The sequence below is a fragment of the Cornus florida genome, unplaced genomic scaffold (assembly GCF_030987335.1).
Source record: "Cornus florida cultivar Cherokee Brave unplaced genomic scaffold, ASM3098733v1 CherokeeBrave_3.0.0_Hap2_Chr06, whole genome shotgun sequence".
Taxonomy (NCBI): domain Eukaryota; kingdom Viridiplantae; phylum Streptophyta; class Magnoliopsida; order Cornales; family Cornaceae; genus Cornus; species Cornus florida.
The window spans coordinates 98909025-98921976 of record NW_026775576.1 but is presented as its reverse complement, the minus strand read 5'-3'; the positions used below and the strand labels follow the sequence as shown (position 1 = coordinate 98921976).

Genomic DNA, 12952 nt, shown 5'->3' with positions numbered 1-12952 from the left:
TTAAAAATGAAAAAAAAATGCAACCTTAATAAACAGAGAAAAAAAAAAAAAAAAAAAAAATTTGATATGAGAAAGAAATATATAGAGGAGCAAATGATAATTTTTAAGTAAAAAATGAAAAGATAAAGAGGGAGCATTGTTAAAGAATCAAATTTTCTTCAATAATTGTTTAATTATTCAAAAAGTCATTTTGGAAAAACCGTTTGAGTACTTTGATTTTACTTTTGAAAAAATATATCATTATTATCTTCATGAAAGATTCAGAAAAATAATAATTTTAACTAAATAAAATTACACTAGTTCTTTAACTTTAGTAACTTATACAAAAGATTAATAGCCATACAAATTTGTCATTTAGCAAGTGACAATTAGAAGTATTAATATATATGATATCATTATTGTTGTTCACATTTTGCCATTTATGTATGTCTCACAACATTTTAGTTTTTACATTTCTAATGAATCAAAAACTCGCAAATGGTGATTAGTATATAATTTTAGATATTTTAATTATAGAAACCGAAAGACTAAAATGTGTGATAAAAAGAAAAAACAAGTGAATGCATTTTTATTAAAAATGAGGGGACATTAATGTGTTTTTATCTTTTAAATTAATATACATGTGTATATATAAATGAAGTAATGATAATTGTACTACAATCATAATAAAAAAAAATTATGTTTCACAAGATTTTTTTTTTTTTGGAAGCTATGTTTCATATGATTTGAGTTTTCAAGAGTATGACTAAAATGGTCAAAGTTAAAATTTTATACTAGTTTCTAAAGGATGCAAGGTAAATTAATTTTCAAACTCTATGTCTTGAGACCAATATACAAGTGTTTTGAAAAAAAGAATAAAAAAACGATTTGATGACAATCAAGCAGTGAGGTTCCAAAAGGCCAAGCGATAAGGTGAAATATAAATTCAATTTTCTGAAGAGTCTCCTTGAAGTTACAACAAACTAATGCTCTAGCTATAAAGGCAGGTCCATACCAATCAATGGGGTACGGGGAAAAGTAATAATCACTTTTTTGTTATATTTATATCTCTATTTTGGTTCTCCCATAAGACTAACTTTGTCATCGAAAGATTCTTAGCAGGCATGACACTGATCTAAAGACAAAGATTCTTAGCAGGCATGACACTGATCTAAAGACGACTCTTCAACGTGCACAAATGATATCTAATTATGGTTATAGATAGCTAGTGTTTTGCTATGAAAATTTGAATTTGTAGCAAAGTGTAATAATATTTATTTAATAACCTTTTTTTAAGCAAAATATGAGATTTTCTTTACATCCAAGAATGGGCTATTCATTTGAGTTCAATCGTAATGGACCTTGCCCTTATGTGTTTTGGTTTTTTTGTTTGGGCTAACATACTTTCTTGGCTTTATTCCTTGTTGGGCCTTCTGGCCAGTTTATAGCCTTTGGGCTGTACATATTTTTGCACACATATACAATTGTTTAACCTTTTGCGGAAAAAAATATAAAAATAAAAAAACTCAAGTACTTATTGGATACAAAAGTTCTTCAACTTACCACTTTCAGATTTCGTACCAAATAATTATATTGGCAAAAAAATAAAAATAAAATAAATCAATACATTTTTAAATCCATCTGAGAGAGAGAGACAATAGTATAGATTGGACAGCCTGTATGAGTTTCAATTTTAAATAATTAATAAGAACTCTAATTTCTCAAATAAAAAATTAAGGCAAACATAACAAAATTAAAAAAATGCATACCAAAAACACGGAAAATGCAATTTTAAGAGGAAAAAAAAAAAATTGTATAACAGTTAGTCCCAGAAGGTGCAAAGAAAGCCTATCTCTCTGACCTCTATCAAAAGAATTGGTCTATTAACCTTGCGTTTATACTACTACTTCTAGTAACAATAATAATTACACATATGATATTAACTTCGTCGATATATAGTGTTCATACATGTTGATGGTGAATTCTGCGCAACTCGGACCTAATTTAACTTCTTGAATAGAGAGAAGAAAAAGTGACCCTACAAGTACCGGTTTGTTACCGGTGGAGTAGGATTCGACGAACAAGTTAGTATACAAAATAATCTCTCTGAAGAAATCAAGAAATTGAGTTGGGATTTATTGTATACCTTAAAATGTCGATTAACCTATTTATTTATAAGACTTAGGTTAGGATGTCACGTAGACTTACCGTCGTCTTAATCCTTATCATAATCTGTAGGCTTAATCCTTATAATCCTTATCGTGATCCCTTATCTCAATCTTATGAGATAGTGCGTTAATTTAACAACTTTTCCTTATCCGCAGGTATTTAAATTATACATCTATCAGTTGACCCCCGTTTCAGAGAATTGCTTGTCACACCACCCGAACGTTAATTCCCAAATATTATATAATAGACATTTAGAATTGTAGAGCCTTGTCCATTAGCTTGACTCATATTGCCACTTCGCGAACACAGTCGGGCGTCGAGCTCCACTCCCTTATTAAAGGGGGCAAGCAAGTAATCATCAAGCATGCTTAGCTTGGAATGACTTAGCATTCCCGACGCTTGACAACAAAGGCAACCTATACAAGAGCAATAGAAAATAAAGGTTGCCCAAAAACTAGACACAACATGAAACAGTGAGCATGGAGACTGATTCTCGCCCTTCAAGATTTAATTGTTGTCTGGAGGCTTCACTGGTGGTTGTATAACAGAGACTGGAAGTTCCCATTCTTCAATTATACGTTTAGAACTTGGGGAATCAGAGAATGAAGATGACAGGAGCTTATGTCTGATTGTGTCTAAGACTTGCTGTGTGCATTTTGGGATGAGAAGTTCTTCTTGAAAATTCTCCTATTGTGCTCCATCCATATGTTGTAAACAAGTGAGCTCAGGGCAAGCTTTGCCACTGAGTTGCTATAGAACCCTCTGTTGTTCCTCCAGTGGTGTGAAGCCCATGTGATGAGGGATTGCCATGAGTTGGGATGGATATGGAAACCACACCTTGATTGGATGAATGACCACAAGGGCTTTGTGTAGTCACACTTCGATTCAATGTATGTAGTTTCTGTTGTATGGCCACCCATAGGGTGAATGAGTGTTTAAGGATTGAGTTTTTGAACCAAATAAGGTGAGTCCATGGCGGACTTGGCAAGTGAAGATTCAAATGCTTAAGGGTTTGTGTTATTGAGAAAACTCTATTTGGAGAAGGGATCTATAACACTTTGTCTTGTTTCTCTGGACATGGCAGTGTCAAGTTATTGACTTGCAAAAGTTGAGGGATTAATGTGGTAATGGAAGGAGGGAAAAACCAATTGGAATTTGATATAAATAAGCTTAGCTTTGTTTTTGTGTCAAAGCCAATGTCTCTGAGCCGCTGTGGATGAATGAGCTGATGAAGAGGCCCAAGGCTACACCAGTTGTCAAACCAAAAATTGGTGATTGAACCATTACCAAATTCATGTTTGACAAGGGGTTTGATTAAACTTTTTAAGTTGAGGAGCCTCCTCCAGCTCCAAAAGCACTGACCTAGGATCTTGACCTCCCAAATGCTCCTCCCTTTGAGCAAGTATTGATTGATCTATTTAACCCATAACATCTGTTTGGATTGATGATGTGCCAGAAATGCTTCATTACAGCAACTTCATTCCACATTTCTCGGTTTGGAATACCAAGCCCTCCAGCCCTCTTAGGTAGACAGCATAGGTCCCAAGCTACCTTTAAACCTGTTTTCTTAAGAGAGGGACCTGACCACAAGAAAGATCTAAATAGGCTATCCATTTCATGGATGATACTTATTGGCAAAATGAACTTTGAGCTCCAATAGAGTTGAGCAGAAAATAGCACTGCTTGAATAAGTTGTAGCCTGCCAGCAAAGAAGAGGTCTTTGCTAGTCCAATGAGCAATCCTCTTGGTGATCTTGTCAATCAGGGATCTGCAATCATTTGCTTTCAGCATGGTAGTGGTCAGAGGCACACCTAAGTATCTTACAGGGAGTATCCCTTTTTCAAGCAAGATTTCGGGAATGGGAGCTACTAATACGGAATATTCTATTAGATAAGAATTCCAAGTGATATGGAGACTCAAACGTTATAGATAAACTTAAACAACTACTACCCTCTCCAATGACTCTTACAATCCGTAATGGATAAGGAAAATAAATTTGTTTCATGACAGAAGATTACTACCATTAATACTTCTATAAAAGAAGTTATCGATCAACCTAGAAAGGTATGCCATAAATTTTATATTTATTCCTTTATCGAATATTCAATCTTCGAGTATTAACTTGACTGTAGGAGTGCTCCCAGCTGGCACTACGCCGGTCATCACTTCTCTCCTGCCTTATAGGAATCGCCATCGGCTCCAGTTTGTAAAGATTTTTACATCAACAACACATATTTTGAGTAAATTTCATCTTCTCTCTTATATATGACCCAAAATACTCTTTAACTATTATCAACCCGTAGAGTAGACCTATTTGTTACTTTGTTGAAACTACTGAAGAGGTTAACAGTGATTTTTTTTTACCAAAGTTTAATGGAAAAGGTGAAAGTTACAGACTTCAAGGGGTTTGAGAGTAATTTATCTTAAAAATAAGCTAAAGATAAATAGAAATGAGCAAAATATTAAGGCATTTAACTGTGGGAGAATAAAATTGTTTTAGTACTCGAGCCATTTGAACAAAAATGAAAACTCAAGGAGGATTTCTTAAATCCTGATTCTAGGAACCTTTCCTTTCAACAAAAATAAAAAAAAAAATGTGATCTGAAAAATGTGATCTCTTATCAAGCACCATAACATTAATTACTTTTAGCCAGGAAATTTTGTTGACAAGAATTTAGACTCCAATTGCTTGGACATAAATTTTTTTTTTTTAAATATTTTTTTTATACAATATATATATATATATATATATATATATATATATATATATATTCGGTGTTTGATAAAGGTGTAGATCAAAATTGGGGTTAAGTCTATCGGATGGAGTGTGTAAAATAACTTATCAAAAATTAATAAATAAATTATTTTTGTTAAGTTTTAATATTTTTTTCTTTCTAAATATTTAACACAACCAAACAACAAAAAATTACAAAAATAATATATTTTTTGAAAAATATTTTATACTCAAACAAACTGAACATTAGTCGAAAAAAAAAAAAAATCTCATTTTTAACGCCTAGTCAAATTCATCAGTGATGTGTCTCGGTACGAGTTCTTAATCAAAAGTGATTTAGAAGAATTTTAGTCACATGACTCGTAATCACACTGATTTTTAGAAGTTGGACACCCTCTACAACCTCTTAAATTCATCCCAGTAACAATTAATTACAGTACAAATTTAACATCGAGAGTTTAATTTTAATATTTTAGTCAGAAAAAAAAAAAAAAAAAAAAATGTGCCCATACACCTAATTCTTTTTGAACTAAAACTACACTTCCAAAAATGCACATAAATCAGAAATGTTGAATTCTTTTCTTTTTTTTTTCGGTAGCAAATTTAGACATTCAAAATTCCCCCCATTTACCACTTCGTACATATATCTCTATAACCGTCTTGCCACCACCCACAACCTCACCTCTTCTATCTGTTCTTGTCTCTATGAATTAGTCAATTTCTCTCTCCTCACAAATTCCTTTTAACCTTAATTACTCCATATTAATTGAAAATCCAATTACCAAATTAAATAAACAAATTTTCCTCCTTCACATTTCGTTCTCTGCTGCCCTTGAAATATAATTATATATAAAAAGACATAATCGTGTACATACATACACACTTGTTCCTACTTTCGCCCGTCAGGCACATTAAATCACTTTTATTTATGTATCCATTAAGGGTTCATGTGATAAAGAGAAAAACCAAATATAAATGAGGAAAAAGAGGGCCAAAGGTCTTGGATATATGCATTTATATGAAAAATCAAAGTTGGATTGAAGACCAAACAAGGGCAGATTCATGCATGTGAGTTGAAGGAGAGAACATGTGAGGAAAGAGTGGTGGCACGTGGCAAAGAGTGTGAACTCACGTGCAGCCCATGTGAACATATGTAGGAGTGTGCCCACTGAAGAGAATCTAGGTCAAAAGGGTCATTAGGAAATGTCCACATCCAACATTATAGATCAAGCCCACATTGCATTAAATAACTTAAGCAACCCCATACCCATTGCATTTTCTATAAGAGATAACACTTTGGAAACATGCTAGTAATAATGGCATTGCAAGCTATGTATATTAAATAAATATACACCATATTTAACAAGAAGGACAACTAACATGAATGTGACTACTATAATATTCCAACAAAAAGGATTAAATAAAAAATTAAAACTAAACATACAAGGATTTAATTAGCCTATGCTTTGTAGCAAAGGTATCATCACAATTCAACACACACTTATATCTAGTAAATTAACCCAAAAAAAAAAAAAAAATTTGAAAATGTAAAAGGGGAAATGAAACACACAGCACATGCATGTAGGGAAAATATTGCTATTTCCTTTTGTATGATACAAAAAAGAAAGAAGAAGACACAGAGAGAGAGGGAGAGTTGGGTGACTATTGGCTGAAATGTGACTGAGTTTATGCGAGTCAACTCAGTGATGAATTGGTGGTGGAGGCTTGCACTGGTAGCACTTGGCAAACAGCCCAAATGTGTCAACTTGCCTCACAAAATTGGTCATGCTAGCCCATCCACCGAACCCGAACCCAACCACAAGCACCCAAACCACCACGAAGATGTTTAACACGTACATGGCCGTCCAGCTCGGCATAAAGAATGGAGGCTTCTCTGCCGCATTCTGCAAAAAGAAATAAGCAATGTTTAGTGGAATTAGTAGTGCCACTTGAACAAATAGTTCAATTCTTAGTAATTCCAGATTTGATTAGGTTGATGAAACTGAGTTGATAAGTGAGTCAAATAGGTTTTGCTCTTTAAGGTTGTTCAATGTGATGGAAAGATCATAAAAGAATATGGTAAATAGACCCCATCAATTTTGGACACAAATGAGTCAACAAGTAGCCAGCTCATTTCAGACATATTATAACACTGTTGACTGTATCATATAACTAAATGATAAGGACATTCAACCAAATCTACCAATCTCTCCCCCTAATTTTGGGCTAAAGTTTGTACTCTCTGCCATATATAACCACTGTTGAATTATGGATCTCTCCAACAACGTCAGGGAGTTCCCACATATTATTCAATATGGACTTAGTTCACGAGACTCTCATTGTTACATAGTGGTCAAATATGTCTCAATGGATGGACCCAAATAATGCTAGAAAGGAAAATAATTTGATGAACTTAATCCGTATACGTATGTATGTATATAGAGAGAGAGAGACCTGGCGGGCAGAGGCCTTTCTGTAAGTGAGCATATGGGCAAGAGCTGGAATGATGTAGACGGTGAAGCTAACCAAGAGAGCCCCAACAGCCGAATTAATGGGGCCAAAGAATGGGAAGATAATGGCCAAAAACCAAATTGGTATAACCACTGGCAACCTTGCAAGTGCTCTCAAACATATGCTCTTCGTATCATGCATTCCTATCACCTTCTCCCACACGAAGTACAGAGGAGTACACGCAAATCCAAATGTTATAAACTGCACCAAAATCCCACACAGTAAATATTTCATTCCTACAACCCCATTTAACTAAACATAAATACTTCAATTATTTGGATGTTTCTTTTTTTTAAGATTTCAAAGTTATAAATACTTTAATTTTAAATTATTGGACTTAAAATATATTTACCCACCTGATGAATGAGCATTAAAATAACCGCGGCGTCACGCCAACGAGTTTTGGGGAGGAGGGAGAAAGCATTGGCGTGGTTGAGGAGCTCATCCCCGAACGCCCAGTAGACCGCTGAGGCTGATGGAAGCGTTAGTGTGAAGACATAGAGCGTGGCAATTAAGTATATGTACTTGAATTTTTGGGGTTTCCACATTGCATGCATGATTTCCCTGTAACATTTTTCACCAGCTTTCATTCATTATAATTCAATTCATAAATAGAAATTAAATGAACTGCGTCAAAAAAAAAAAAAAAATGGGTAGTAACATTTTGTTGTTGCTTCCAGACCACATTATCAATTGCATATAGAAAATAACTAACAATTACATTGGTCAATAATGAATATGTTACTCAATTCCAAACTGCAACAATAGTTGCATGTAGTATTATATTTTGATTTAAATTACCTGAATACTCTTAGACATTGGATGCTTGCAAAGTACATATTAAATGACCAAAATATCCTTGGATAAGAAAATAGTTTATTAACTACTACATTCTTCGTACCCTAGCTAGCTCCAAGTACTTGATAGGAAATTTGGGGGCCCGAAGAAAATAGGTAACCAGATCAAGATCTGAATTAACATGAACTAGTGAGAAGGGTCCTAGCGAAACTACAAGGAAAGACTAGTTTTACTGTTGCTTTTGTCTATAAGGTTAATGTGGGGGTAATGTTCTTTTTTCCAGGAAAACAAACAGATAAGATTTCCATGATTCAGTCATTAGTCTCAAACCCGAGGTGATCGGCAAAAGCTGCAAAGAGAAGCCGCGTAGAAAGAAATGAGGAAGATATAATATGGTATATACATTACATATATACATACACTCATCATGCATATATTTTTACATGTATAGTATATACAGAAAAGACTTACACAGTGACAGCATGTCCACCGAAGGTGTATAGTATATTGGTGGCGCCGGTGAAGTACAGAACTAGCTTTGTTGGAGCCGAGTGTGAAACACCATCAACCTGCAAAAGAATAAAACAACCACACAAACTTTACTCCCTCCAAACACATACTAACCAAAACAGAACAAAAAGTTCATACTAATGGCTTCCATTTAGAGACACCGTACCCAAGAAAGAAAGTGACCAGTTGATATATATATATATATATATATATATATATATATCGTGGGTGTTTGTATATATTACCTGTCCGTGAATGAAAGCTGCTATGGCCATGTACCAGGCAGTGTAAGTGGTCATACCAAGGCCTAGAAAAGACCAAATCCGGTAGTTGTGGAAGGAGGGAATGAACACAGTTGTAGCACAGCAAGCTCCAAATATATATGTCCATGTCCTCTTGTCCAATCGGTCATTGATATAGTATATATTACTGTTCTCATTAAGAATCAACCAAACAGAGTCTCATTAAAACACAAACCCCAGTTCATATTTTCCAATTTAAGTATGAAAAAGTCAAATATAAACCTTACCTTGCACAAGCTATTAGCTGTATAACAGATCCAAAGAGAAGGAAAGTACAGTTAAAGGCAAGACCCACTGCCTTCCAGTAAGGACCCAGTAACCCATCAAGCACTTCAAACCACTGCAACTCAAAAACAAGACAAAATTAATGGTTTGGGTTTGGGTTTGGGTTTTAATGAATGAATCAGTAGTAATGGTAGTGGTAATTAAATAGAAGTAAAATTAATTACCTGTATGACATGATTTTTGAAGCTAACATTCTCTTTCTCTTTTCTGCTTCGATATTCAATATAGAGAACACTGATGAGATATGCTGTCCAGCTACCAATAATACCATAGAATATCTGTAGCAAAATCCCTGATAACATACCCAGTTGAGAGAAAGAGTATGGCAATGTTAACAGGACTTGTGCTACCTGAAATCAATGAACATCATCAATTACTGAATCAGACACAGTTTGATTTTTATAAATTGAAATGGGTATTTTTGTGGTTGTTATATATATACACATACTTGATTAGAAGCACAACTGAACCAAGCGTCCCAAGCAGAACCACCATGCCAGAGGACGTTCTTGACACTGAAAAAGGAGTGATCTTCTTGCTGCTTCTCTTCTTCCTTGCCCTCATGATGCTGTGTCTCGTTGAAGTTGGGGACAATAGCTTCCTCTGCTTGCTTTTGAGGCAACATTGTCTTCGATTTTCTCCAAAGCCAAACTACGAATTCCAGTCAGATCTGAGACACAAAAAAGACACCCAATGAGACAAATCTATATAAAAACCAAACCCTTCTACAGAAAACGAAAGCCAATGAAAACCCCAGATCCAAGAACGAATCAAAGAAACTAAAAAACAACAAAACAAAATGTCAAAAACAAAGAAAAAAGACCACCCATTTGGCTATTTTCCAAATTTCTAACACTACCTTACCTTGTTTGAGAGGTCTCTTTCTCGAATCCAGATCTCTGAAAATAGTCCCTTGAGTGAGAGTTGTTCTGATCTTTCCTTTTTGTTTTTGGAAGCAAGGCAAAAACAAGGAGTACTTGAGGAATAATAATTCATTCCATGATTTGGCAGAGCTAGAGAGAGAAACAGAGCATTGAATGCCACCAAGAAATAATTGCAAGAGCTCAGCTACAAAATCACACACACACCTAGCTAGACCAGACCACTCAATACCCAATTTTTCTGGCAGAGAAAAAGCCGAAACGCAAAGGCGGCGACACCTCGAAACCAGCAAAATTCAGAGCTGCTTCAATGATAAATGTTCAGAGCTAACGACTACAGACTGAGCTAAAAGAAACCTTTTCGCACCTATTCAAGTACATACAACATAATATATGTATATATATATATTCTTTTTCAATTTGGGTTTTCGAATTCCACTCGCTTAAAGGAAGAAAGAAAATCCAATTCACTGTATTCCACTTCCACTACCAAATCGATTCTTGGGTCTTCGTCTGATAGAGAGAGAATCAAGAGGTTTTTGTGACAGAGACTTGGTTCTAATCTATCTATAACTATGGACTCAATGGAGAAGCTCCTTTATATAGAAGCAATCGAACGAATAACGCTCTTAACGGCTCTTACATAATTAAGGTTTAAAAAAGCAATTAAAGAAAAAGAATAGATTTTGCAATATATTAGTTGTCTATATTGGATTAATATATCTCCCTTTAAAATTTAAAATCTACTTTTTATAAAAAATTACGAATATACTACAATAAATTTTATAATTACGCAATAATATGATATAAAACATGTACGAGACCAGCATAGGTTTTAAACATTAATTGAAGAAATTGATCAATATTACATTTTCCCTTCCTTCAGGAAAAAAAAAAAAAAAATTGTGTATTGTGGGCCTGCCAATCCAAGCAGTTCTTAGGCCATCTGCAGCGGGCTCACAGAAGGTCAATTTCCGTGAGCCAAGGGCCAAATGGGCGCACAGCGCCCTAGCTAACACGTGTGGGCCCAATTTTGCTCGCAGGCCGGCTCGCGGTATTTAGTGAGCCGGTCCGCGATCGTGGTATTTTTTTTTTGTTTTTTATAGTTAGAAAATGGCGCCGTTTCGCTGCCTCTTGGGGGAGTCTTCTTGCAACGGCTATATACTGTAGCCAAACAATGCCTCTGTTTTTTGTCTCTTCTTGCAACGGCATAGTACAGTAGCCAAATTGGCTAAAAAATAAAATAAAATTCATTAAATAAAAAATATATTGTTTAGGCATTGTTTGTCAAAAAAAAAAAAAAAAAAAAAAAAAAAAAAAAAGGCCAAAAATAAATTAAAAAAACTTTTTTTTTTTTTTAGTTTTTTCCCTTAAAATTTGTTTTTTTTTAAAAAAAAAATTATTTTAAATTTTAAATGTGTAGGCCAAATAGTGTATTTAGCCGTTAAAACACTGTTTCTACAGTACCAAACAGTGCCTTAACGGTTATAATTTTAAAAAAAGTTTAAAAATTGAAGTTTTTTTTAACTTTATTCAAAAAAAAAAAAAAAAAATTAAAATTTTAAAAATCTCTATAAATACCTTGACTCCTACCATCACTCGTCACATCTCTAGTATCTACCATTCAACTTATTTCTTCTTCTATTTTCTCAGTCTTAGCTATTATTTTCAAAATCATTTCGATTCCATGGATCCTCGACATCCATATTATCACAACACCCAATTCAACCCATCAAACGATGAGTTTTTGCCATTTCCCGAAGAGAAAATCAATTATTATGGAAGAGATTCTCAATTTCCTTCTCATCAACCATCCCAACCTTCTTATCAACCATCCTAAACTTCTCATCAATATTGTGGTACTAGTGTTCCACAATCAAGTAACTCAAAACCCCCGTCAAAACAATCGCCTATCCAATATAATAATTGGACCAAGGCTGAAGATGAAGCATTATGTTGGGCGTGGTTGTCCATTACCTCTGATGCGATTACGGGGGCAGACCAAAGTAAGAAGAAGTTATGGAAGCGAATTCTGGAACAATTTAAACAACATATTGGTGTTCCAACTGAGCGAAATGATGAAGGTTTGATGAATCATTGGTAGGTGATCTAACAAAAAATCAGTAAATTTTCCGGCTGCATGACTACCATAGAAATGAATCGTCCCAGCGGCTTTAGCAGTGATGATATGGTGAGTTATTTATTGTTTAAATATAACTCATAAATATTTTAAATAGTCGGTTTTTAATTTTTTGTTAATTTTTTCGTGTAGATGACAGCAGCTAAAGATCTGTTTCGTAACCAAACAGATGGCGAATTTAAGTTAAAAAGTTGCTGGGAGATCTTGAAGTATAACAATAAATGGAATTCACATTGTGTTGAACAAGTAGGAAAATGAAAAAAGAAAAAAGAACCGAAGAAGAGGAGTGGATTTGAGTTTGACATTAATGAGTCTGTTAGGCACTCATTACCATCTACTCCGTCAAGTCATGTAACCATGACAGATGGAGCTTCAACTGAAGAATCACCACACATAGGGGAAATGATTCACCCAGTCTGGAAGAATATCAACTACAATGACCAGTAGAAAGAAAAGCAGCGAAGCAACGTCGAACAAAAATTAATTCAACGAATGAATTGCAAACTTCATTCGTTTCGAAATTTAATAATATCACCACCTGTTTTAAGAGTCGTTAGTAGAAAATGCAGGATGCCTAAGTGGCACGAGAGGTAAGAAAAATGGAGAAAGAGAAAACAATGCAGTTAGAGATTCTAGAGAAACA

At 34.4% G+C, this 12952-nt stretch overlaps 1 protein-coding gene across 1 annotated transcript; it reads right to left on the bottom strand.

Moving 5' to 3' along the window:
- Positions 1–6258: 6258 nt before the first annotated feature.
- On the bottom strand, positions 6259–10764 carry LOC132313273 (auxin transporter-like protein 2). The gene is made up of 9 exons (XM_059811971.1): positions 10153–10764; positions 9737–9958; positions 9453–9638; positions 9231–9343; positions 8947–9130; positions 8663–8760; positions 7750–7957; positions 7337–7594; positions 6259–6786 (listed from the first exon to the last, which is right to left on the bottom strand). Exons 2-9 carry the CDS (start codon positions 9911–9913, stop codon positions 6583–6585), a joined length of 1428 nt encoding a protein of 475 aa, XP_059667954.1. The 5' UTR covers positions 9914–9958; positions 10153–10764; the 3' UTR covers positions 6259–6582.
- Between the last annotated feature and the right edge of the window lie 2188 nt (positions 10765–12952).

What these genes read in the sequence shown, in the direction of transcription:
- LOC132313273 (XM_059811971.1), bottom strand. Translation starts at nt 9,913, where the DNA reads ATGTTGCCTCAAAAGCAAGCAGAGGAAGCTATTGTCCCCAACTTCAAC. An exon ending in TCAGTTGTGCTTCTAATCAA is followed by an intron (nt 9,639 to 9,736) that starts GTATGTGTATAT and finishes CATTGATTTCAG; the next exon opens with GTAGCACAAGTCCTGTTAAC. An exon ending in TCAAAAATCATGTCATACAG is followed by an intron (nt 9,344 to 9,452) that starts GTAATTAATTTT and finishes TTTGAGTTGCAG; the next exon opens with TGGTTTGAAGTGCTTGATGG.